The 27,791-nt window shown below is 47.0% G+C and overlaps 1 protein-coding gene across 3 annotated transcripts in view; it reads right to left on the reverse strand.

Moving 5' to 3' along the window:
* MICAL2 (microtubule associated monooxygenase, calponin and LIM domain containing 2) overlaps positions 1-27,791 on the reverse strand; it is a 231,070-nt gene that overhangs the window by 151,070 nt on the left and 52,209 nt on the right. For all 3 annotated transcript variants that reach the window (XM_057695680.1, XM_057695679.1, XM_057695678.1), the window contains exon 3: positions 27,395-27,735. In XM_057695680.1, the coding sequence (XP_057551663.1) occupies positions 27,395-27,658 (264 nt within the window). In that variant the 5' untranslated portion in view covers positions 27,659-27,735. The remainder of the gene's footprint in view (positions 1-27,394; positions 27,736-27,791) is intronic.

The raw sequence follows: 27,791 nt of genomic DNA on the forward strand, positions 1-27,791 counted from the left end.
CACTTTTGCATCCCAAGCAGCTAGCCTGACCCAGGCTAAGTGTTCCGTGATGATTAGAAAAAAAAGAGAGGTGAGAGGACTTGGCAGGCCCTGGGTGGACCAGTGTGGGGCGGTGGCAGTGAGAGCAGGATCCAGTAGGAAAAGTACAGCAATGGCAAGAGGCCCCCTCCCATCCAGGACTCAGTGACTTCTCAAAGGGGCCAACATCATGGGTAACTCAATCCAGTGAGAACACAGGCTGAGCACCCACTCAACTTTCCCAGCCCAGAGAACGCAGCCAGAGCTACAACCAGCAGCTGTCAATCCACCCAAGGTCAAACATTTCCACTCAACAGGTGCCGAGACTGGGCGCCACGTAAGGTCAGGCGAAGCATCTCTCGAGTCTCTCACATATGCCAGACCTGCAGCAGATGCTTTAAGTAAACCAGCTCATTTCCACTGTGAAAGTGCTTTTGCTAGTATACAGTTGAGAAACTGAGACTCAGAGGTGTCGTCACTTAATAACGCCGGCATTTATTGAAGTCCAACTCTGTATCAAGCACTGATCTAAGTGCATCAGATGTACTAACTTATGCAAACCTCACAACAACCCAAGATTAGGAAACCGAGGCACAGAATGGTTAAGTGGAGTGCCCAAGGTCATGGCACAGGAAGGAGGAACTGGTGTTCAGACCCAGGCTTCCGGCTCCAGAGCACAAACTCAGATCTGCCATGTTACACTTGCCTGAGATCACACGGCTAATAAAAGGCAGAGCCAAGAGTCACCACCAGATCCTTGTGACTCCGGCATCCGGCTCTTTCTTTTACATAGCCCTCGCTGCCACCTTTCTCCCAATAAGGCCCACTGTCTCTTTCTGGCCCCTTTCCTCTCCCTCGTGAGACTCCTCCACTGGTACCACCTCATCCTATGACCACTCGTGGCCACAGGCAAGGCTGACCCTATCAGTGGGCAGCAGCCTTGTCCCGGGCTGGCGTCTACAGAAAGGCCACTGTGGGCCTGGTAATAGATCTGCATGAGAAGAGGCCAGGTGTCCCGCGTTCACCGACTCCTGTTGCTCTGAGGTCAGCAAAGGAGAGACTATTTACCTGAACCCAGCAGCTGTTTCTGCAGCCAGCTCAGAGCTGGGCCGAGAGCCCAAGGAGCACAAGGCCACTGCTGCCACTCCACAGCCATATCTGGACCAGGCAATCACCCCTCCAAGAGCCCTGGCGTATTCCCCAAGAAGGAGGCAGCAGGTAAGAAGACACTTCTCAATATACTGTAAGGATGTGCTGGCCTCCTTCATATTCTCCTTTTGTAGGGTCTCTAACCCCACAGGTAAGCATAGAAACAGGTAAAGACTTAGCAGCCCTTTGATGAAACACCGCCGAGAAACAGCACATATGGTGGCAAAGTAAGGGACAGGTTCTGAAGCTGGCAGGCCGTTTGCCAGCTGTGTGCCTTTGAGCACAGCAGCTTATTACACTCATTTCTCTTGACCTCAGTTTCCTCAACCCTAAAAGAGGAATAAGGGTAGTTCCTACCAACTACGGTTGTTACAGGGATGGAATTAATAAACTGTAGAATAGCTCACAAAAGAGCCTAGCCTAGCAAAGGATGAGGAGTCAATAAACAACAGCAATGACTGACAGCTCCTCTCCTCCCTTCCTTCTTCCTGATGAGCAGTCCTAGAAGTGAAATCAGCATTTAGACCCCTAAGAGATGTGGTCCAGTCCACCCGGGGATATGGATGCTGTGATCTCACCAGTTCAAAGGCTGGGAGTGGTTTGCATCCCTTGGGGCAGGCATACTGCCTTTATCAAGGCATCTTCAACAGATGGATGAACCCCACCTGTAGTCTGGGCACCCAGGAGGCAGCTGGGCTGCTGTGCCCTGCGCCCCCTGAGCTCACAGGTACGTGCACCATCTGACCTGGAAGGGACTTTAGATTACGAGTCAGCGCACTTTTTCTGTAAAGGGCCAGATAGTAAATATTTTAGATGTTTCTGTCAACCGCTGGCTTAGATCATCCTGTCTGACACTTTCTTTCCCACCTTGCCTGTCCCTTAGAGGGTCCAAGAAGATATTCATGGGAGCCCAGAGACCATTTTCAGATGGGTTTTCCTTGCCTCTCCTGCTGCCTGGGACACCCTGCTGCAGATCTCTGTGTTCAGGTCTCAGCTCAAACTTCATGTTCCTCGGAGATACCTCCCCAGCGCTCCCCCATTTACTCCATCACATCTCCCTGTTTATTTTCTGCAAAGTGCTTATCACAACCTTAAAGCTTTTCTATTTATTAACTAGTTCACTGTGTGTCTCTCACTCTGGAATATAAGCTCCATCAAAGAAGGGGCCTTTTCTCCCTTACTCATGATGTATCCCCAAGGGCCAGAATAGTCCCTGACCCACAGGAGGTGTCATGAAATATTTGCCAAATGAATAAATGCATAAAATTAAATCATGCCTTTACTCCAGATCAGGATGCACACAGAGGCTAATTGAAGTGTCACAGCCAATATTTACTGAGACACTGTCTTAGGGGCTTTACATATATTATCTTATTAAATGAGTCAGAAACTGACTTATGAGATAGGAACTATTTTATCTCCCCATTTCTGATGACGTTAAGGTCCCACTGCTCAAAGGCATGTATCTGGTAAGAGGCAAAGCTAAATTTCAAACCAAATCTGGGGCCCAAACTATTAACTACTGCTCTTGCTTATTTTACCTGGGATTATATCAAGTTAGTATGTACACAGATCGTGGCTGATTAGAAACGCTAATGGGCAATGAAGTGCCTTTGGACTTGTCAAAAGTGGAGGGAAGATGTTATTATCTAATATATGTAATATATGGGGTTTTTCTCCTATTTACCAATGAAATAGCTAGGCTCAGATAGAGGAAACAACCTTCAGATGTGACAAAGCTAGAGGTGACAGCAAATCTTAATATTTCCCAAGGGAAAATCCATTTGGTCGATTGCACCTTGATCCATCTCCTGGGGGTGGGATATACATCTGGTACCCAACCCACAGAAGATGGCTGAATAGGAAAGTCGCATATCCAGACATGGATCACCAGTTCCAGAAGACAAACCCCAGCGTATTTACATTTAGAAGCTGTAGCATCTCACACGCCTTCCAGGCCAGGGAACCCCCTCTCGCCAGTATAATACAATTTTGACTCTGCTTGCAGCTGCCACAAAAGAAGTGAGCAAACTTACTCAGAAGCTCTTGATAGCTTCCAAGTGGGTCACTTTACAGTATAAAGTGGTTTGTAATTAAAATGTTTTCAAAACTGTGAATAGATCACAAGGTCTAGACATTGGGAGGCTCCAATCTTACACCATCCTGCCCACCCACATCTACAACCTGCCAAAGAACACATTATGTTCTCTTCATCCGAGCATCTTTAAGGGCACGTTTCTGGAAAGCCTCTCCTCACAGCCAGCTGGGAGCTGCTTGAGAATATTTTCTGCCACCAAAAGGAAGGCATGCCTGGGCATCTAGGGCACCTGCTCTCTGGAGGCAGGCCTGGACCAGTGGGATGACGGTGGCATCACCCCTGGGGCTGGCTGAGGAAGTCCACATATGGAAGGTGGGATTTCCAGGATCTGGGTGTATTGCATCATGGCTGTAATCCTCCAGGTAGAACAAACAAATGCTTCTCCAGCTTAAACACTGGGCGGAGGTTGGGGTAGAAGGGGAGCAAAGAGGTAGGTGAGGACACGGGTTAAGCTCGGCTGAACTATTAAAAGGAAAATAAGGCATTTGGAAACCACTATCCTAGCTCCCTGTAGTACCTGATCTTACCAAGGATGAAGCAAGGAGAAAAAGATATCTGTCGTGCATTTGGTCATTCATTCATTCAGAAAACACTCAAGGAGCACCTTTTCTTAGGCATCATATTGGGTAGTAAGGAAATGGGCGAGGAGATGGGCATGTCACATTTCCTGCCCACAGGTACTCCCCTTCAGCGGAAACAAAACAAAACAAAACAACAAACCACTGAGGGTTTCCGAACAGGATGGAGTTCACTAACCACACACAGAGCGAAGAGGAAAGAGCACAGGCAGGACCTGCAAGGCAGTGCTCACAGGCTGGGTAAAGAGGTCCTGCTAAGCAGGAATGGAGAGGAGGAGTGGAGGAGACATACTTGCCCCAAAGAGATTAACAAATTACAAATTTGGGTGAGGGGGTAGAAGGAGGAAGTGAAACTGACTCAGATTCTAAGACTGGGAGGGTGGTGCCACTATGAACTAAGACTGAAAATCAGAAAGAAGAATACATTTAGGGAGTGGGAGGGAAGAGGAAGAGTGAAATTTCGAATTTAGTTTCCAAGTTGTTGAGTGTCAGGTACCACAGGAAAATCCAGAAGGCATGGAGAAATCCCAATAGTTGATCCAGAGAGTAAAAGATACAAGTTTTTTAATAATAGTAACTTCTATTTAGTGGAGGTTTACTATGTTTCAGGTATGGTACATGTCAATCTCATTTACTCCTAACTAGAAACCTGTAAAGTAGGAATTATTATGCCCATTTTACAGATGAGGAAATGGAGGCTCTGAAGTGTTAATAAACCTGCCTATGGTAGCAGGTATCTCACTCAGGCCATTTATGCTCTTTCTACTATGCCGTAGGACCTCTGATTTTGGAGTCATTGCCCACAAGAGAAGACTACACCATTCAAAGTGAGAGTGTCCAGTAGAACTGGGTTTCTCAAGTTTGGCACGATGGACATTTTGGGCTGCATCATTTTTTATAGCTGGAGGGAGGACTGTCCTGTGAATTGGAGGATGCTTAGCAGCCACCCTGGCCTCTCCCAACTAGATCCCCCTCACCCCTAAGCGTGGCAATCAAAAATGTCTGTAAATACTGCCAGATGGCCCTGGGGAGGCAAAATCACCACCCGTTCAGAACCACTGCCACAGAAATGTAATGGGAGTCACACATGTAATTCTAAATTTTTACGTAGCCACATTTTTTTTTGAAAAAGAAAAAAAAAGGGGGTGGGGGAATGAATTTTAATAATGTAACTTATTTGGTTCAATATACCTAAAATATTATTATTTCAACATGTAATCCATATGAGAAGTACTAATACGCTATTATACACTCTGTTTTTCATACTAAGTCTTTGAACTCAGGTGTGTATTTTACACTTAACAGTGCATCTCAGTCTGGACTTGCTACATTTCAAGTGCCTGAGCCATGTGGCGAGTGGCACCGTACTGGACAGTGCAGATCTGGAGGAAGGAAGAAGGGGCTCACCCACCCACATTTATGAATGGTGCAGACAGAGGGACACCAGGCAGGTGAGGACACTGAACAATGGTCAGAAGGCGGAAAAGACGACTCCTGGGGGTGCTGGTGGCTCAAGCTTTTCCTTTCCCCTCTGAGAGCTGTCCCTGCCCACCAGCAACCCACATACCCCATGGAATGGGGTGGGGCCAGTGGGGAGTGAAGGCAGTTACCTAGTAAAGAGAGGTGGAGGGGAAACCAGAGAGAGCTCGGGGGAGGGGGCCCTGGGAAGCCCACCTTTGAAGACAAGGGGAGTCACCGAGGCTTTCAGGGAGGCAGCCACCGGAGGAGTAAGACAGAGACAGACAACTCATCCACAGTCGGAAACACCCAGTCACCTCTACCAGCAGCCGCTGACGCAGGGCTGATTCCAGCCCAAGTAACTGCTGAAACAAAGCCCTCAAAACCACAGCATCTGAGTCAGTCTCTCGTCAGATCCAGAAAAACCAAAGCCCTTGCCTGGGACCACTCAGTAATGATCAACACATCTTTGGGGAAGTTCAAACAGAAGTGCCGGGGGCTTGCTGCTGTCTGGACTTCATTTATTCACTCCCAAAAGGTTACTGCTATGCTGAGAGAGGCATTACTGTCCCCACTGTACAGATGGGGACACAGGACCACACTGCTGGAAAGGGCCAGGGCCAGGATGCGTCACTAATTAAAGAAAAAAAAAACAAAACTGAAGCACATCATTCAAAACTAAAATTTAGAGATGGTCTCCCCTTGAATATGAGATCCGTTAACTCATCCATGTTTTATACAGGGAACAAGAAAGAAAAAACCCTTTACAATTAAAAAGCAAACCGCTCCACGGGCTTAAAGAGAGGAAGGAAGGAGATAAATGGAGCAGGAATAGGACAGAGGAGAGCAAACAAAGGAACAAGAGGACCTGCATCCCCCCAGCGGAGGAGAGCAAAGGGGGACGGCAGAGCGGATGCTGTGCTCCAGCCTTGGGCGGGAAGCGGGGAAGCGCCGTCCACCTCCACTGAGCCTGGGTGCTGAGCGGGTCATCCCTGCTCTCTCACATCCTCCGAGGAGAAACACTACACGCCCCTCAGAGGCTCCACCTGATGGGAACTAGCACGGTGGTGGACCAGGGGCCCCATCAGATCACCCTGAGAATAGGCTGTGGCTGCCCACGGGCCTGGGGGCCTAAGCCTCTCCCGCACGCCTCCGGGACAAGGCAGATCCCCCTGTTCTGAGTCAGTGGCTCCAGAAGAGAACCTGCCCTTAGCTGATGCCCGGGGTTCCCACCACCTGCAGCGGGCGCCCCTGAACTGCCCAGCACTCCCAGAGCCAATCAGCTCCTGCTCTCCACACTCCTGTCAGGCACACCCCTGTACCGTCTCCCCCCACGTCATCTCACTCTGCAGATGGGTAAACTGAGGCCCAGAGACTGCAAGCCAGCCTGGGTTCTTTCCAGTAGGTAACAGACAGAATGAAGAGAGGTAAGCGTGTGTGTGTGTGTGTGTGTGTGTGTGTGTGTGTTCAGTAACCTTAGAGGGGAAGGTTACATACAGTATTCACACATGCATACAGTGCATGTGAAAAGGGCTTTATAAATTATACAGCGTTTTTACAAATGATAGTTGTTATTATAAATTTACTCAGTACAGAGCGCACATTGTCCTCTAGACACGCTTATGGACTTATCTACAGAGTTCCTTCTAGTCTGTTATTCAACTAAGCACCAGCCCCCAACCCCTCCAAAAAAGCCACATCTAACCTCTGCTTCATCCCTGTGTAGGCAAGCTCTTGTTTGTTTTTCAAAATCCACTTTGTAAGCACGTCAGAGCTCTTTGCGCTTCCCACAGTTTCCAGCAAAAGTGCAGGCCCCAGTTAATTCCATAAAAGAGAGCCTCCTCCTGCCACTGGCTAGAGGGCCTCCACCTCCCTCCTAAGTAAAGAAGAAAGGAAACCTCTAACGGCACCAGGAACTGGGGCCCCAGTAAGAGCCACTGGGCCCACCCGCCAGTGCCAGGGCCCCTGTGCGAAGCACCCCGTGTACCTGGGAGGCATCTGGGTTATGCTGAAAGAGGTGCAGAATTTCCAAGCCTTTGGTGGTGTTTTGGAAACGTCACTGCAGGTGGGGGTTGGGGTTCAGTGTGAAGCAGTTTAGAGGAAGCCTGCCAGGGTATAGAGGTGTCACCCCAGTTTTCCCCATGCTTCCGGAGGTCCTACAGCTTCCCCTTGTCACACACTACATGGGCTGGGCTGGGCTGTCCTCGCCACCTCCCTGGGGAGAGCTGAGCATGGTCGTACAGTCAAAGAACACTGACCACTAGCACTGAGACTGGCAATGCTCCTGCTCTTTGGGCCCCTGGTCTCTGGCCTCAACGTGCTCCTCCACAGAACTGGTACCTGTGACATCTGCACACGTCAGAGAGCGACCAGGAGTCTCAGATTCCACCACCACCTCCCGCGCCGGCCAGCACAGCAGGGGGAAGCTTGGAGCTGGCCAGACTCTGTCATCTGGACTGAAAGGAAGCATGAGAAGCTTAGAACAAGAGGAAAGCATGCGAGCAAGGAAGGTGTGTGTGGGAAAGTGCTCTAGAACTGTGGAAGTGAGCATATTTCTTCACTAGTCCCTCCAGCACTAGATAATAGCAATGGTTTTACTCTAGCAGCAACCACTTCTGGAGTGCTCACTGCTTTGTCTCCAGCCATCGTGACCCCAAATACATGTATGTGTTGAATGGATGCTAATCATTGCTGTGAGCCCAGCACCTCGTGTAAACAGGAGGAATCTTGGGGATGGTAGGTGAGGAGCCCCTCCTGTGGCCATGAGCCTTTTGATGACCTTCTAGGCCACCTGAAGGCTTGCTTCCTGCCCTCCTGCTCTGCCAACTCCTAAGGCAGGGAGGTGGAGGAGACTCAGCTAACTGGAGAGATTCTGAGCACTGAGGGGCTGAGAGATGGAGATAACCTCACCAACCCCTGAGGCTTGACAGCGGAATTAAAAACTACAGGGCCCTGTGGGTTAGTTACTAGTTACCACTGTTGCTGTTAACCACCAAAGTAAACCCCACCCAGCCACCCTCCCCCAGCAGACTGGAGAGAAGGATCCTTGAAATCATTGCCCCAAGCTCATTCCTGTGTTAGTAAAAATACAGAAAGGCTTGGTTTACTGTCTGGAATCTATTTGTGAAACCTCTCATAGAGGCCAGACAATTTCATCACAAAACCCAAATATCAGACATTCTCGGGGACAGATAATAGGGTAGGACATTCAGGAGCTAGGTGCCCTGCAGACAGACTGGAGGCTGGTGCTGTCCCCGGTTCACCTCTCCTGGACTAGAATTTCAGAGAAGCCCAGGAGCACCAACTCTGCAGCCTCCGTGGGCAGCAAGCCCAGTGGTTAGGGTCCGTAGTGGCGCCTTCCCTCCTCTGGGACACAGACCCTCGTACCTAGCCACTGGGAGAAAGATGAACAAGGAGCAGCTCCCAGAGCAGGGAGGCAGCCGGGGTAAAGAGCCCCACTTCAGATTCCGTTCACTCGGACAAACAGTAATAATGACCAAGGCAATAATCTTACTCTGTGTCCGGCACTGCTCTGAGTGCTCGACATGTATTAATTTCTGTAGGTCTCACAGTCACCCTGTAAGCTGAGTACTATTATCATCCCCAGTTTACAACTGAGGAAGTGGAGGCCCAGAGAAGTTAAGTAAGATGCCGAAGGTCACACAGCTAAAAGTGAGGTGCCAATCCAGGTTGTTCTGAACCCAAAGACCATGCTCTCAGGCACAGCATCACACACACACCATTATCTCCCTTCTTGGCATGAGGACATGAAAGCCTGGAGGGCCATCTGTCTCAGTGGAGCCCTTGGCGTACCTAACTCTCCTACATGCTGGGGCAGGAAGGTCCCTCTCACCTCAATAGTCCCCAGCCAGCATCTTCCCAGTGATACTTAAGAGACAAGACACACCATCGGTCCCTCTTGACTCAGCTCAGTCTTAGAAAGTCCGTCACACTCCATTCTCTTGCAGGCCTCTGCAGAGCAGAGAGGTGGTTAGTTCTGGGCTCTGAGCTGGAGTGGAGGCTCCACGTCTGGTCTGGATCATGCAGGGGATAGACGGCTGTCCTCCCCTGCTGTGCTCCAAGTGGGTGCCCAGCAGGCCGGGACTCTAGCAATCATTTTAATGAAGAGTGCAGCGCTCAGCCGGGCATACCACACATTTTCACCGACTCTGAAAATTGAGTTGGGATAGAACATGGTTCCAAGGCCCAAGACAGTTCAACAATCGAAAGACAGAACCACAGTACGTGTCATCTGAACCCAGGGACCACAAAGCCTTTTTTGATTCAGAGCCTAATTAAGGAAAAAAACAAAAAACAAAAAAAAACCAGGAGCAGGATATGGTTCCATGATGGCATCGAGCCACCTTTACCCCCATACTCCCGACTTCCTGTACAGAGAAGCATTTCGTCACCTTAGCACCTTCTCACCAAGACAACAATAGGCTACATTTTTTCCATCTAAGAACCGTCAGCTTGAAACAACAGATGGAGAAGCAGGGAGCGTGGTTGCCGGGCTGCTGAGCTACTGAGGATGATGATTAATGGGTTTCCCAGGTCTGCTATCAGCTGTCCCAGACACGAAGTGGAGAAAATGCTCTTAGCACACGTTACACCAACGGCCGTCTCTCAGGCACTCAGGGAGCAGCTAGGCCTACGCATTCCCCACCCATGAGCTCAGCCTGGAGGGGAGCCAGGGGAAGCCAAGGTGGACAGAGGAAGGGCTGGGAAAGGTCTGAGGATGCTGGTTCTCCCTGCTGCTCCAGGAACGGAGACCAGCAGCGCCACGGAGCGCGAAGACACCAGCTGTGACTCCACAGCAATGGACGATCTGGCGTGGCCTTGATAACAAGAAAGACACAGGATCACGTCAAATTTAAGAGAGAACTTAGGGCTTCTAGACCTCTCACGTCACATAAGAGGAAACAGAGCAAGGAGGAAGGGAGAGGGGAATTTACGTTTTTGAAGACTTCCTATGTGCTAGAAATGATTCTTTATGTATGTGTTAAGCCGGTAAAGTATGTTTTAATATTGCTGCTTTACAGATGAGGAATTTGGGACTCAAACCACTCAAGTAATTGGCCCAGGGTCGTAAACTAGTAAGTGAAGGAGCAGAGATTTGACCAAGGTCCCTCCCACGCTCTTCCCAGCATCCCCCCCTGCTGCACACAGGCAGGCCCTACACAGCTCTTGGTCCCTAGTTCCCAGGTCTGTGACATCAGACCTGGGGTCCTTGACCATTTCTATGCCCTGGGTCACTTTGCAACCCAGTAAAGCTTATGGATGCTTTCTCAGAATAATATCTTTAAATGCACAAGATAAAATGTTAACACATTTAACAAATCTAATAATATATTAAATGATGAGATCTAGCTGCAGGTCTAAGACCTGACATAATTTTCAAATAGTGATAAGTATAAACCAGAGATTGAGATATCTACTACTGCAAGGAAAAATGAAAATATCTGTGATTTCTACTGGTGACAAATCATAGGCACTCCTAATGTAGATTTGCTGCCACATTCACGATTGGGGGAAATGCTACATTTCAGTTAGAGGTTAGTGAAAATAAAGATTTTGTCCCCCATCCAAGTTCACAGACTCCTAAAGATGAAAAAACCTCATAACACTAGAGGTGGAAAATAAGCATATGAAAAGATGTTCCACATCACATGTCATCAGGGAAAAGCAAATTAAAACAACACGGAGATGCCACCACGTATCTATTAGAACGGCCACGATCCGGAACACAGACAGCACCAAATGCTGGCGAGGATGTGGAGCAACAGGAACTCTCACTCATTGCTGGTGGGAATGCAAAAGGGTACAGCCACTCTGGAAGACAGTTTAGCAGCTTCTTGCAAAACTAAACACTCTCTTCCCATACGATCCAGCAATCAAGCTCCTTGGTATTTACCCAAAGAAGAAGAAAACTTATGTCCAAAAACATGCACAGGAATGTTTACAGCAGCTTTATTCATAACTGCAAAACTTGGACGCAAGTAAGATGTCCTTCGGTAGGTGAATGGATGGATAAACTGTGGTTACACCCACACAATGGGATATCACACAGCACTGAAAAGAAGCGAGCTATCAAGGCATGAAGAGGCACGGAGGCACCTTAAATGCACATTGCTGAGTGAAAGAAGCCAGTCTGAAAAGGCTAGACCCTATGTGAGTCCAACTGTATGACGTTCTGGAAAGGAAATGTCAAAAAACTATGAAGACAATAAAAAGATTAGTGGTTGCCAGGGCACTACGGTAGGGTGTGGTGAAAAGGCCGGGGATGAGTAGAGGGAGCACAGAGGATTTTTAGGGCAGTAAAAAGATACATGACGTTACACATTTGCCCAAACCTATGGCGTGTACAACACCAGCAGTGAACTCTAAGGTACACGCTGGACTTCAGGTGATTCCAATGTGTCATCACATCACAGGGTCATCAACCTTAACAGTGGTCCACCCTGGGGCAGGATGTTGATAGTGCACAGCCTGTGCATGTGTGGGGGCAGGGAACAGATGGGAAATCTCTATACCTTTCCCTCCATGTTGCTGTGAACCAAAAACTGCTGTAAGAAAATAAAGGGGGGAGAAAAAGGATGCAACCACAACAAACAAACAAAACCCATACCACACCAGCACTGCCATGAATCCTTAGCATGGGGGACAGTTCTCAACCCTTTCCTTAAAGCCATAGGGCAGAATAGTAACAGTGACCATTTACTGAAAGTTTACAATGTTGCAGGCCCCCTGCTAGGGTGACCGTTTCCTACTTACAACTTTTTGAACAGGTTAAATACTACCTAAACTCTACAGATTAGAAAATGTTGATTTTGAAGTTGAATCTTAAGGCAAGTTGGACACATCTACCTACTACATGTCAAGTTTCTGGATTATTATGTTTGGAGCAACTGCAAAGCAAGCTGTTAAAAACTATTTTACTTGAAACCCTATTTTAAATCTGTGTAAACAAAGCAAAATAAATTAAATGCTAAAGCTCATATAAGTCTGCAAGTGCCACCCTTAACCCAAAATTTCAAACTACTACATCCATCAAAAGAGCTTCAGGGACTTCCCTGGTGGCACAGCAGTTCAGAATCTGCCTGCCAATGCAGGGGACACAGGTTCAATCCCTGGTCCGGGAAGATCCCACATGTTGCAGAGCAGCTAGGCCCGTGCACCACAGCTGCTAAGCTTGAGCTCTAGAGCCCGCAAGCCACAACTACTGAGCCTATATGCTGCAACTACTGAAGCCAGCACACCTAGAGCCTGTGCTTCACAATTACAAGACACCACACTGAGAAGCCCGTGCACCACAACGAAGAGTAGCCCCCACTCACCACAAATAGAGTAAGCCCGTGCACAGCAATGAAGACCCAATGCAGCCAAAAAAAAAAAAAAAAAAGCTTCATAATCAGCACATTAACTGAGACCCTCTAATAAGCAAACACTACAATGTGAAGTTCTAAATTATAAATTCCTAAATACTAAGTAACACTGTTGTCTACTTTAAATATTTCAGGCAAAATGTCTTTTGAAAATAAAAGTAAGGATAATTTCTGAGCCATCTCTGTATCCATAACACCCAGTACTGAGTGTTGAAGCAACGATGTGGTTGTAGACACAATGGATTTTACACCTTTCCAAGAATCACTGTCTGTCTGTATTAAGTCCTCAAACAAAGGTCAAACAACTGGCACTACCATCTGGGACTGCTGGTTTTGAACATCCTTGCATCCTTCCATGTATCCCTGTGAAATTCCAGGCAAGTCCTTTATTCCAATTAAGCATCAGTTTCCTCCTCTGGAAAGCAGGGTTGATCATGCCAGCCCTTATTACCCCACAGAGTTATTGTGAGAATCCAATGAAATACTGGATGCAAAATTGCTCTGCAAGCGGAAAAGCTTTGTAGCATTGTGATGTATAGCTAAATTCTAATGAATGATGTCATTTGATATAATCTGGAGCCCCAGAGTAAATCTATTAGGGAAAAAGACAAGAGCCTCCTGCAGCGCAAGAAGGCATCATAAATCCATGCCACCACACCTGTCGCTGAGTTCAGCAGCAGAAAAAAGGTCAATGATGTGCTCTTTATAGAAAACCTTCCTGCCAAGAAAATATGAAAAAACAGGGAGAGTCTGGACCTGTCAATACTCAGGTTTACAATGCCTTGCAAAGGAGCACAACCTACATTCTCCCCTCCCTCAAGGACCAGGGCTCACGGGCTATACCTGGGAGCCTCTCTAAGGAGAAGAGTTTCAGGGAGATAGTGATCTACCATATCCAGTGTCTGAAAGAGGCCAAGTAGATGAGGATGCAAAGGTAGCCATGGTCTTGGTTAACTCTTAGGCCCCTGGTGACCCTGAAAAAGGCATTTCTAGTGGCACAGTGGAAGGAAGCCACAGCGGGTTGGGAATAAGAGGGAGGTGAAGCCAGGAAGCAAGGAACACAGAGACATCTTGCTTATCAATTTTGTTGAGAAGAAGGAAAGAAGAAACAGAGCTGATGATACTGGTTCTCCTGAGAAGTAGGACCGCTGCTTAAAGGGAAGGGGGTGAAGAGTAGAGAGGGAGATTAAAGGCCAGGGACACTTTAGACGGGAAACTGGCTAGACTTTCTTAAAAGGCTATCCTGGCAGCGTGAAGATGCTCAGCACTGAGTTCTCACAACCTGGTACTGAGACCATTCCATCGGGCTCTGCTACTTTAGTGGAGCCCAGCAGCCGTGAGGGTAGGGCAGCGTGAGAGTCAGATCTGCTAAGGCTGGGCCAACCTGGAGTCGGGGCTTTGAGAAGCCACTGAACGTGACCATAAAGACAGAACACAGGCTCCAGGATGGGCAAGAAAGTGAAGGCCAGGGGAGGCTTGGCTGACAGATGGGCAGAAAAGGGAGGCGTTGGCTGAGGCTGGAAACTGGGGTTGGCAGCAGGTTTGGTGAGAGTGACACAGCAAGAGAAACAGCAGCTCAGAGCTGTGGTTAGAGAGAAGCATTGCAAAGGAGGGTTTAGGTGGAGCAGTCTGGTTGGTGGCAAACTCTGAGGTGTGGCCCTGGGGATGGGTGGCTGAGTGGAGGCGGGAGGTGGGAGCTGCTGGAGCCGCAGAGACCGAGGCCTCCGAGGAGGCGGTGCTCTGCAGGCTGGACTGCAATACTGGAACAGTGGCCAGAGGCAGGGTGGACAAGAGGCTGAGAGCAAAGAGGGAGTGTGGCCAGCATGGGGCACGTGAGAAGGGAGCTCTGGAACACAAGGTAGGAGATGCGTTGATCAGACAGGACACCAGGGCAGGCTGGAGGAGGAACTGCAGCGTAAGGCATTGGGGAGACATGCATGTGAGCAAAGAGCCCCCATCAGACCTGTGCTTCAGAAGGACCACTCTGTGAGGGTCCGCACAGGAGGAAAAGGCAAAAGAAACTTCAGAGATGCCTTCTGCCATCACCTGGCTAAGAGATCACCATCTCCACCAAAGCGGGGCCAGTGGGAACGGAGAGAAGGGGGCAGATATGAATAAAATTGCAAAGGAAGGTACAGCAACTGGGGACAGAAAGCAGATGGAAGTCCACGATGTTGGTAGGGTTTTGAGCCTTCAGGATTTAGAGAAACAAGAAGAGAAGCAGATTCCAGAAAGAAGATGGTGAATGTGGTTTAAAGGTGCCTAAGGGGCATCTTGAAGATGACTTAAGGTACCTAAGTGGGGTCATGGGGCTCAAGAGACACATAAGGGCCACAGACACAAAAGCAGAGAGTCGTCTTCATGGGGGGGAGGTGTGACAGGTGAGTGTAGCCGAGATTCCCCTCAGAAAGCACACCCAGAGGAAGCAAAAGGAGTCAGAGACCAGCCCATGGAGGCCACTGAGTATGTACAACAAAAAAGGAGAAAGAGCATGAAGATGACTTTAAAAAAATGTGTCCAAAAACTTGTGTCACAAATCCAATAGGATAGTTTCAAGAAGAAGAGGTAATTAACAGCTACCAGGTACTTTAAATTCTTTATATGCATTTGGAGGATAACCTTCTTCCCAGCCCTATAACTATTATTATTCCCATTTCACAGATGAACAAACAGAGGCTCCAAGAGGCAAGGTCACACTACTACTTAGCAAGCAGTGGAGCTGGTATTCAAAGAGAGAAAAAAACCTAAACTTGGTAGACTGGACTACATGAAAGGCCTTTCAATGATCTGCCTCCTGTCTACCCACCCCCAACCTCACCTCCTACCATGCTCCCCTCTGCTCACTCCCTTCAAGCTCCCTCTTGGCTACCTTGCTGCCTCCTCCAACTGGCCGAGAGCTTTCTCACTTCAGGGCCTTTGCACTTGCTGTTCTCACTGAACAAGCTCTTTTACAGTTGGCTGCTTCTTACTTGGAGATCTCAGCTTAAGTGTCACCTCCCAGACACCCTGTCTAGAATCAACTCCCTTCCCCTGATTCTCTCTATCATAATGCCTGATTTACTTCCTTCTGGGGATGATGTGATAAAATTATCTTTGTGCGTTTCCCTTCTCCCTGGATCAGATGGAAAGCTCCATGAGTGCAGGGGCCTTCTCTGCTACCTTCATCCTCCTCTCTGGTACCCAGAGGACTGGCACTTAGGTAGCAGTCCCTAAATGAGGGAATAAAGAGTAAATTAAGGAATCTATTTTCTTGGGTAGTGTGAGGTGCTGTGGATATTCTGGAGGATTTTTTTCCTTTCAGGAAGACTTTCAATGAGAATAACCAGGTCTTCCCTCGGCTGGGCAGCAAAGCTGGTCTCAGCCTGTCCCTAATCTGCTGGCTTGTGGTGAAAGAGCAAGCAGCTTCTCTAAGACAGGATGAGCAGAGGATGCAATAAATTCCTCAGGCCTGAGAGAGCTGCTATTCACAGAGGGAGAGATGCTGGTCTAACCTTTCCTTTCTTCATCTCCAAGGTTTTGCAAGTCCTTCCATGAGGAAGTCAGATCATGTGACCCTGCTCAAAGCCTCCAGTGGCCTTACATCTCATTCAGAGTAGAAGACAAAGTCCTTCCAGGGTTCCAAGGCCCATGAGATCTGGACCCCCCACTCTCTTCCTGGATCTGAGTCTTACCAGCTGGCCTGGCTCTTTCTAGTCACAGGATCTCCCTGTTGTTTTGAGAATATGCTGAGCACATTCGCTTGCCAGCATCTCTACACCTGTTGCTGTTCCCTTTGCCTAGAATTCTGTTCCCTCTGAGAGCCACGTGCTCATGCCTCACTTCCTTCAGGTCTCTGCTCAAACGTCACCATCTCACAGAAGCCTTCCCAACGCATCCGATATAAAACAGCAACCTACCTCTGCTCAGGGCACCTACATCATCCTCACCTTGTATTTTCTCCCTAGCATTTACCACCACCACTACCACCACCACCACCACACACACACACACACACACACACACAGACGTATGCACACTCAGGCCACATATACTTATTTGTCATCTCTCACTGAGAAGAACGTAAAATCCAAGAGGGCAGGGATTTTATGTGCTCTCTTTACTGCTATATCCCTGGTGCCTGGCATGAAGTAGACACTCCAAATGATTTTTGAATGAATTAATAATTGTGAAAAATTTAACTCAGGGATGGGAATTTTAAAAATAAGAGTAAGTGAAAACAGTTTGGTGGTTCCTCAAAAAGTTTAACATGGAATTACCATATAACTTAGCAATTCTACTCCTAGGCACGTGTCCCGAAGAACTGAAAACTAGAACTTGAGCTGATACTGTACGCCAAGTTCATGGCAGCATTATTCCCAATAGCCAAGAGGTGGAAACAACCCAACTGTCCAGAGAGGGATGAATGGATAAACAAATGTATATACATACAATACAGTACTATTCAGCCTTGAAAAGGAAGGAAATTCTGACACATGCTACAACATGGATGAAATAAGCCAGTCACAAAAGGACAAATATGTATGATTCCACTTATGTAAGGTACTTAGAGTAGCCAGATTCACAGAGACAGGAAGTAGAATGGTGGTTGCCAGGGGTTGGAGGGAGGGGAGAGTAGGAAATTAGTGTTTGATGGGTAGAATTTTAGTTTGGGCTGATGAAAAAAGTTTGGGAGATGGATGGAGTGTTGGCCACACAACACTGCAAATGTACACTGAACTGTACACTGAAAAATGGCTAAAATGGTGAATTTAATGTTATGTATTTTACCACAATTAAAAACACAAACCCAGACTCAATTCAGTTACTGGACAACTCAGTATGATTGAAATAACTTGGACATGTAAATCTACTTTTTTAACTGCAAAGATTATATAATCTAAACACAGATTAAGTATTTCTGACTAAAATTTAGCATCCAAATTGAGATGTGTTAATTGAGTAAATACACTCCAGATTTCGAAGTCTTAGTATAAAAATCTAAAATATCCTATTAATAACTTTTATAGGGATTACATGTCAAATATTTTTCATAAATTGGGTTAAATAAAACATATTACTAAAATTGGAGAAAAGAAAGGAATAAAGTTCTGATACTTGCTACCACTTGGATGAACCTTGAGAACATTATGCTGAGTGAAATAAGCCAGATACAAAAAGACAAATATTATACAATTCCACTTACACAAAACATCTAGAATAGGAAAATTTGTAGACACAGAAAGTAGATTAGAGGTTACCAAGGGCTAGGGGGAAAGGGAGAATGGAAAGTTATTGCTTAAGTGTACGGAGGTTCTCTTTGGGGCAGTGAAAAATTTTGGAAATAGAAAATGGTCATGGTTGTAAAACATTGAGAATGTAATTAATGCCATTGATTTATATACTTTAAGATGGTTAAAATGGCAAATTTTATGTCATACATATTTTACCACAATAAAAAAAGAGGGAAACATTAGGAATACTAAGGAAAGAGACAGAGAGAATAAGAGGGAGAGAGAGGGAGAAAATGGAAGAGATCACTTTCTTAAAGCAGAAAGCAGAAGGCACAGTTGCATGGTAAACATTGGCATGCTAACTAGAAGGGGTAAAGGAAACTTCCCTGGACTTCTGCAGATTTAGACATAAACTAATTTTCCCAGGTATGCTCCTCAGATTTAGACAGCTCTCCCTGGAGAAGGGATCTGAGAATAAAAATCTTCCCACTGTTGAATTCCCACAGATAAATCTTTGGTGATAACTTGCTACCCTATATTTAGATCTTGAAAGTACATGATGCATGAGAGGAGGTGTGGGGTATGCCATGTGGCAGTGAAATATGTTCCATACAGCTGAAGGCTCTGAAGTTAGAACACATTTGGGTTTTCTTCCCAGGAAGCTGCATAGAAGTTTAAGGTAAATAATTTTTTATGTAATACAATTTAATATATAATACGTAAAAGAATTTGTGTATATACTATTAAATCTACAACTTACTCCCCTTAAGCATACACATCTATAACTATACATGTTCTATAATACACTATTTGTGTTGGTGTAGATGTTAAACATGTTACAGAGAGAGCTGGTACCTCATAGCTGACCATCCTACACCAATTGAGATCTGTGTGCCCTCCTACCCCTGTCTCTTGTAAAACTCATTGGCTGAAAGGCCAACTAGGAAAAGACTCAACTGCTTGAATCTGTAGGAATTTGGTTCTTTTGTACACAGTTTGACTTCTTCTGCCCAATCCTGCTTCCCTCCCCCATTCCTTTCACAAGTGTTGATTACTAATGAACATCTTGTACTCCAAACACCTTCTAAGCATCTGCTTTTGAAGAACTCAACCCATGACAAATATGTACTATTCATTAGGCATTATTCTAGGTGCTATAAAATCAGCAGAGACTATATAGACAAAAACTCCTGCCGCCATGGAGCTTATATTTTAATGAGGTTTCTGGAAACATTTTTGTCTATGTGATAAAGCAGTGTATGCAACTAGAGCAGCCCCTTCTACCTTATTCCTGCCTCAAAAGCAGACATGATGGCTGGAGCTGCAGCAGCCACCTTGTGACTACAAGGTGGCAAGTATGAGGAAAAGCCTAGAGCTGCACTATCCAATTCAACAGCAATTAGTCACATGAAGCTACTAAGCATTTCAAATGTGGCTAGTCTGCCACCAGCCATCCATTTTACATTTGGTAGTACATATACATCAATGCTACTCTCTCACTAACATATGTACACTACCAAATGTAAAATACATAGCTAGTGGGAAGCTGCTACATAGCACAGGGAGATCAGCTTGGTGCTTTGTGATAACCCAGAAGTATGGGATAGGGAGGGTGGGAGGGAGGCTCAAGAGGAAGGGGATATGGGGATATATGTATAAATAAAGCTGATGCACTTTGTTGTACAGCAGAAACTAACACAATACTGTAAAGCAATTATACTCCAATAAAGATCTGAAAAAATAAATGTGGCCAGTCTGAATTGAGTTGAGCTGTAAAACACAGAATTTCAGAGACTTAATACCAAGGAAAAAAAGGATGTAAAATATCTCAGTAATATTTTTTTGTATCGACTATGTGCTAAAATAATAATATTATGGATATATTATGTTATATATATTTACAAATATTATAAATTATATAATATATAAATGAAATAAATTATTAAAATCAATTTCACCATTTCTTCATACTTCTTAAAATGTGGCTACTAGAAAAATTTTAAATTACATATGTAGCTCACAGCATATTTCTACTGGACAGCACTGGCCCAGAGAATCACAGAGAATACAGCCGTTGAATTTCCAATCACTCTCTTTCTCCTGACATCTGGTTAAAAAATAAGTCCCTATTTGTTTAAGTCTCTGCCGTTGAGTTTTCAGTTACCTGCAGCTGAGTGCAGTCCTTTCCGATTCAGAATAGAGAATAATCTAAGTGCCGGGCACAGTGAATCACCAGGGAACTTACCTGTGGCAGGAGGGCTGAGCTCAGCCTGATACCGCAACCAGCTGATACGAGGTAGACAGATAAATTCACAGTAAGTGGAAAAATCCCCTGTCATGGAATATACTGATCTCCGAGATATTTTTTTATTATGAAAAAAGAAAAAGCCGAGCAAGAGCCTCCAGTGAGAAGAAAGGAGGGAAGCCAGGGGACACCTTCCAGCCTGGGAAGCAGAGAGTGAAATTGCTCCATGGTTTCCTCTTGCCCTGCCTGGTGGTACACATTAATTTGGATAATCCTGGCCAGAGATTCCCTAAGGCCTTGTGCAACCCTGGGTGGGCCAGGAACTGTGAGAGGTTTTTCTTTTTTCGCCAAGACAAAGGAGGCCCAGCCCTTCAGCCTCACTGGAAAGCTCCACTTCTAGCCAGATGCCAGTCAAGGCACAGACAAGGCTGTGGTCCTCATCCCACACCACAGGGAGAGCATGCTCAGGGAGCCATGCTCAGATGCACATCTGCACAGACGTTTGAATGAGAAAATAAGGGATTGGCTGGTCCCAGCTTCTGTAAACCCACTATCAGGGCTTGGAAATACCAGGACTCACCCAGTACAGCTCCAGAAAGAAGCACTATATCCATTAATAGTACGCTATTTGTACCGCTCCCAAAAGAAGCCTCTTGAGCTACACAGTTCATTCATGTAGTCTCTGAGCACTCTCCCTGTGCCAAGCCCTGTGCTGGGTGCTTCAGACCTGAAGATGAGCCAGGCTTGGTCCCTGTCCTCAGGGAGCTCAGGGTGAGTGGGAAAAGGGCCTAAAAAGCAGTCAGTGAGGGACACCCATCAGCAAGATAACGGTAGGACCCGAGTCTGGGAGCCCATGGGGGCACAAAACCCCACTGGGGATGAAATAAGTGAAGGGGGAAGAAGAAAGGAGGTCAGGGCAGGCTCCCTGGAGGAGGTGATCCTAGTTTAAACTGAATCATAAAGAGAACGCGTTAGTTAGGCCAGGAAGGTGCCCCTGTGCAGCACAAAGAGTACAGATCGTCCATGGGCCAGGGCTCTAACAGCTCCCACTATCTGATGAAATTTTGAAGATGAAAGCATACACTTGTATCTGTGCTTGTTTTAAAGAGCATTCATCTTTCACAGAGAACGCAAGCTTCTTAATGAAACCATGTGTGTGAAACTATAAAGCACTATTGCAAATGTTGGGAGGTAACAGTAATGAGACTGTTGTGATTGTCACAGGGGCGGCAGCGGTCCCCACCACATTGCTACCAAACCGCTCTTCCCTCAGTGGCCCCATTCAAGGCCACCCAGCCCCAGACCCCAGACTCAGAGGGTGTCCATCCCAATGCCCACTCAGCCAAGCTGAGGAAATCCAAGGGGGCAGCGTCCCACGGCGGCAGCCCCCTTCTCAAGCAGTGCCCTTCTTACCACTCTCCCGCACTATTGGTGGGAATGCCTACGGCAAGAACCTCTATGGACAAGAACCTGACAGTGCCTGTAAGATTGTCAATGCGATGCACACACCCTTGGACTCTGAAATTCTCACAACGTATCCCGTAGACACGCTTTCATGTGCATATGAAGTACGTAGGAGGAAGTGTACTGTAGCAGTGTTTAAGGCTGCAACAGACTGGAAACAACCTAAGCAGTTAAATACATTGTGACGGGGCCCTAAAATGGGAAGTCATAAAAAGCCATGAAAATAATAAAAAGGGTAGATTCCCCACATACTGATATAAAACCATCTCCAAGACACATTTTTGAGTGAAAAAGAAAAGTGCACGGCAAATAGGTAAACAATTTTTCCCATTAAATAAGAAGGGGGAGGCACACCTTCGGATACTTGCACACACGTGTAAAGACTTTCAGGAAGGGCACACGGAAAATGGCATGGCGGGTGCCCCTAGGGAGGAGACCTGGGGGCCTGGGGGAAGGCACATCCTTGCACAGTATATTTTGTTGTCCTGCTTGAATTTTTTTTTTTTATTATTATGAGCATGCCTTTCTTTTTGAATTAAAGAAAACAAATACGTTTGTTCTTAGAAAAAGACAAGTCTTTATTTATAAACGTATTTGTAAAACGAACCACAGTGAACCCGGATTACCCACGTCCTATGAAAACAGCCAAAAAAAGAATTGTTTCATCTCAGTTTAATATTGTTCAGAACTGATTTCCTCAAGCTTGCACGGCATGTTCAATGCAGGCCCTCGTGCAAACCCCGCACACTTCGTGTGGAGAGCTGCAGTGACAAGTGCAGCGGTTCACACAACCTGATCGGTGACGTAGGCTTGCAGACGCGCCTAGCGCAGCAGCGCCCAAGTCTACTGTCAGGTAAGTGGACAGATCCTGAGTTTATGGACGCTTCTGTTCAGTTAGTACAGAAGGTCACACCACGGGGACCATCCTTTACTCTGTCGGTTATGCCTGTAACTGCCTGTATTAGGCAAAGCGGTGCTAGACATTTCCCAGCCAGCGCAGCAGAGCCTGGCTTTGAGGGCCGGGTGGATGATTTCAGAGGTGGGGAATGTCAGATAGGTTTATCTAGGCTGGGAGATAGCGACCTCCCTCTTAGCTTCATCCCCCCTCCCTCCCTCCCTGCTCCTGCTGTGCTCTGCTCACGAAGCTCAGGAACCACATAACGAGTTGGGCCAAAAGCATGACCCAGGCCTGGTTACCCACCACTGGGGAGCCAGTGCAGACACAAAGACGGGCAAAGGTCACATTCAAGAGCAAAAGGCATGGGGTGAACCTTCTGGATGTTCATAAAATACAGACATTTCCTTCTCACAGGACAACCCAAGAGTTTTCATCCTATAGGCTGGCCCCATGGCTGCTGGTGACAGGCACGCATGAGTCATTTCCTGCAAACGTGTTTTTATGGCAATGATGTACAAACGCCTTCTGGTCTGAACCGGTTACCTGGTGACTACTGAGCCACCCCCAGAGGGTGGGAGAAAGAACCCTGGATTGAGAATCGGGGGCTTATCCTCAATGATCCTCCAGGTCCTCTGTTTGACTGAGGACTCTCTCTTCACAGCCTGGCTCCAGGAGGCCTTTCTGGTCTCCTACCATTCCTCCACTCGACTCTCTCTGGCTCTCACGCTGTCCTTGCTTCCCTCTCCCCACAGGTACCTTCATGCCCATTACATGAGCAACCCACTCTTTCCACGATATGTTTTTCTGCCTTATATTCCCTCTAGCTCTTCCTTTAGTAAAGCAAGGCAAACTCCTACTCGTCCGTCAAGCGCCAAATCATACCACCTCTTGCAGGAAGCATTCCCAGACTACCCCATTTGCTTGCTTTTCTATACAACTGCAGAACAGTGTACCCAACTCTCTCATAGCCCTTAGGATATTAACGATAGTAACGGCTAAACATTTACTGATCACTTATTATGTACAAGGCCGCACTCTAAACACTTTACAAAGATTACCTTATTTAATCCTCACAGTAACTCCATGAAGGAAGTACCATCATTATCCTCATTTTACAGAGATGGCTACTGAGGATCAGGGATTTAGGGAACTTGCCCAAGGCCACGGAGCTATTAAGTGGCCTATTGGTGCCTAGATAAGCGCCTGGCACATAGTAGCTACTCAATAATCATTCACTTCATACATGATTAAAGTGAATAAATACAGAAATGATGACATTTCTGTTCCTTCTGTACAAAGCTCAAGTGAGAACTGCTTCTTATTAATCTTTCAAACCATTTCCTCTGTCAAATACCTGCTAAGGTATAGGGTATTGGAAATACCTAACGAATGAATGAAACACTATATGAGCAAATCAATAAACAGAATCCAAATGCTGGCAATGCTACCTGCCAGCTTCAACCAAATAGCTTCAGCTTCCTGGGCCCCCTGTTTGTCCTCTGTTAAATGCAGAAACTGTACACAACATTCTTTCAAGTTCCTTCTAGCATTAAAGGTCCATGTAAAATAAATGACCAGACTCCATGACTTTGTGGCAATATTAATTCCCAGGCCAAATTATGTATTGCATTTTCTTCGGGGCTGTTTCCCCAGGAACATTAGGCAATCAGATGTGGCATGTGATCCAGGTACTACCCTAATTCAGAGCCAGTATCAGTCCTGAAAGAGTTTCTTTGGCTTGTTCCTTGGTTCACTCCTTTCTTACCCAAACAGATCACACCCAGGGAAAGAATTAAGTGTCTGGCAAAACCCTCATAAATAATAATCAATAATGAACAATGATCCCAAGTTAGATTATGCAACTGGCATCTGGGCCACTGCTCTAGGGACCTTGCAGGTCCTCCTCCCTGTCCCTTGGCACCTGTACCAGAGTTCATCTTCTCCAAATAGCCAAGCAGATCCTGGTCATCAATCTCCCCCTGCCATCACCACTAACACACACACACACACACACACACACACACACACACACACACTCCCCCTCTGTTTCTGTCTCTCTGTCTCCTGCTGGCATGAAGGGAGCAGACCGGGCTCACAGCACTGGAAGGAGCTGATTAATGCTTGTGAATCACTGGGGCCCAGATCCACTCCAGATGGTGCTGAGATGCATCCACATCAGTGCAAGGGTGGGAGTTCTGGCTGCATTTCGTTCATTGCCACTCTACCTATGCTAAGCAGCAGCTTGGCCACATGCCTGGTACCTGACACGCCGGTGCTACACGGCTTAGCATTAATGATGAACCATGTGCACGGTAATGCCCAGCACTTCTTGTTTGGCTAATGCCTGCTGTACACTCCTACACCAAAGGATAAACCTAAGCGGGGTGTGTGAGCAAGACAGTGTCTGTTCATGTCGGAAAAGGAGGAGGACCATGTTCTGTGTTTTGCTTGACTCACAATCAGGAGTACAGGCGCCAGTCTCCTAGAGAGAGCATTACCCATCCACGTGAATCCAACACGGAGAGGCCTGTTCCATAACCAGGATGCACACAAGTAGTCACTGTCACATAGAGGACACCTGCTGTTTGTCTGTCTCCCACCTCCACATCCCTGGGGACCTGTTCCCTTCCTCACATTAATCACATGATGCTTAAAAGGGCTGCCACAGACAGTGGTCAGCTCCACGCAATCACTGGCCCAGAGGTGAGCCAGTTGAAATCCTTCCCTGAGATTTTTTTTCCATACAGAGCAGGAAGAGAAAGATTCTGGTCTTTTGGGTCACAGAGCTATAAAGATATGAATGAGAGGCTAGCATCACGGAGAAAATGTGTTTGCAGGAGGGAAGAATGGAGCCAAAACAGGGCAATGCATCGAAGAGATAGATGGAAGGAGGGAGGATGGGAAAGATTTTGAGTGTCTGGACCTTTCTGTTTGTACAAGTTAATCATTGCCTTCATTTCCCTGTTTTGTTTAGGTTAGTTTGAGTTTCTGAAACATGAAGATAAATGTGTGCCTAACACAGTCACAACCATCCACAGAGTGCATTTTCAAATGTATCTTCTACACTTCAGGAGCAGGTAGTTTTTGTGAGATGGGCTACCACATTTCAAATATCTTTGTTCCTCCTGCTGAGAAAGGTGTAAAAACTCCTGGGCAAGCACCACTCTTACCCAGCATCACTGACTAAAGCCATGAGTCCTTTCCTTTTGTATCTTAGGCCTCAGTGATGACTTGCCAACCACAGGATGTAAGGACTCTTCCAATTCAAGCCATCAAAGCTTATAAATTAAGGGCTGGCCAAACAGGCCAGGCAACTGGCTAGTGATTTCTGAAAGGACATCCTCATGGTGGTCAACTCTCCATTCCATCTCTCTGCTGGCTGACTCCCTCTGAAGGTCTGTCTTCAGATCACCGAGAGAGTCCCTCAATAGCTAGAAACTGTGGGGTGTATGGGGTGATGCATTTTCTGATACAATAAGTGCTCTGAAAATCTTCCTTGAGAAAATATATTGCACCCCAGCCACCTGACTTCTATGGGACCATTTTAAAAGAAAATCGCCAAATACAATTACTGAAAAGGGTGATGCTTTGAAAGTTAAAAGCTTCCCTGTCCTGGAACTCTGAAGAGCAGCCCAGTGAACCATGAACCATGAAGTTACAACAACTAGGAAAGGTGGTGCTGAGTGGGGGTGGCACTTAGGACACTGGCCCCACCCCTCTCTCCCCTCTTTTCTCTTTAACGCTTCCCTCTCCTCTGTGTAAGGCTGAAGCTTGGCAGGTTATGGGCAGGCCCTTCCTGGATGGCTAGTATGCTCTGGGCTAAAGCGACTGGGCTGCTTTGACCTGATGGAATGCTTTCCTATGCCCCGGACAGTCTGTGAGTCCCAGGCTCAGAGGAGCTTGGCGGCTGTCTCCTCCGGGGCAAGGGAAAGTGGCGTATCCCACGGTGGACTCAATGGCTCCCTCCGAATCACCAAAACAAAAACACAACAGTCCTGGTCGCCATGGAGAGTTCAATCCTCTTGTCTAGGATTGGCACCAACTAGAATTCCAAGGGCTCTGGGCTGAGCTACCTCCTGTGAGGTCTAAATACAGCACGCTTGCTTTTAATCTAAACATACAGCCTGGACCAGTGCCCAGGGCTGACAGCCCCCAGGGGAGTCTTGACTTCTGGCTGCCCATTCGGGAATGGGTGAGGCAGGGCTATCGCAGATGCGCCGCGCTGGGCAGCCCCACCTTCACCGATGGCGCCTGAATGCGGAGATGTGAAGAGGAAGAGAAAGAGAGGGAGGAAAAGACTAGCAAAGACTACAGACCTATTTCTTAGCCAATTAAAGTCAGGGATCTTTCTAAAATGTTTGGTCCCAGGGGAACATGACTCTAATTATGCCTCTCTAGGGAATTTAGGGTATAAGCCCTAGAACCAGAGAGATCAGGGTTGCCTTCTTGTTACATAGCCTTGGTCAAGGTAACTGACTTCTCAGGTTCCATATCTCTTAAGTGACCCAAAGGACGACTGTGTTGTTCAATGAGACCACATACCGAACGAGCCTGGCCCAGAGAAGCTGCTCGGTAAATAGTAGCTACTAGAAGAAGTAGTGGTAGTAGTAACAGTAGAAACAGGATAACATCAAGCATGCCTTCATTCTCTCTGCCGTGGAGAGGACACCAGAAGAGTTGCTCCTGCCACCATGATAAGACGGAAGACCTCAACCAGGATAAGCTGTGCATATACAGACAAAGGTACCCTTCAGCAGAGCCGAACAACAAAACACACTCACACCTGCTAAGAACCTCACAATGGCAAGATGGCAACAGCCTTCAAAGCTCCCAACAAGCCAGCCCACAGGCCCCACAGGGTAGGAAGCGTCCACGCAGGAGTTTCCCTTACCTTGGTGTTCATACACGACTTCCCTCTCTTATACTCCTTGTGGGACCCACGCTTGTCCAGTTTGTACCACAGGGCCTTGGCCTTCCAGGTGGTCACCTTGGACTTGAGCTTGGAATAAAAGTTTCTGTGGTCTAGAGGGTCTAGGTCCAGGTGCCGTGTGAGGATGTTGAAGGCCTGGAGGGTGCCTTTGCACGTGGAAGCCTGGACAAAGTTCTCGAAGACCTGCCCGGCCTGGGCCTGCTTCTCGTCCTCGTTTTCTCCCATGTTTCAGGAGCTACGTAGAGCAGTGATGTGGAGAGGACGGAGGAGAAAACCATGAAGCACCTGGAGAAACGTCACACCTGAAAAGGTAGGTGGAGGCAGAGGTGAGCTCCGTGGACAAGAGTAGGGTGGGGAG

Source organism: Hippopotamus amphibius, chromosome 9, assembly GCF_030028045.1.
Source record: "Hippopotamus amphibius kiboko isolate mHipAmp2 chromosome 9, mHipAmp2.hap2, whole genome shotgun sequence".
NCBI classification, from domain to species: domain Eukaryota; kingdom Metazoa; phylum Chordata; class Mammalia; order Artiodactyla; family Hippopotamidae; genus Hippopotamus; species Hippopotamus amphibius.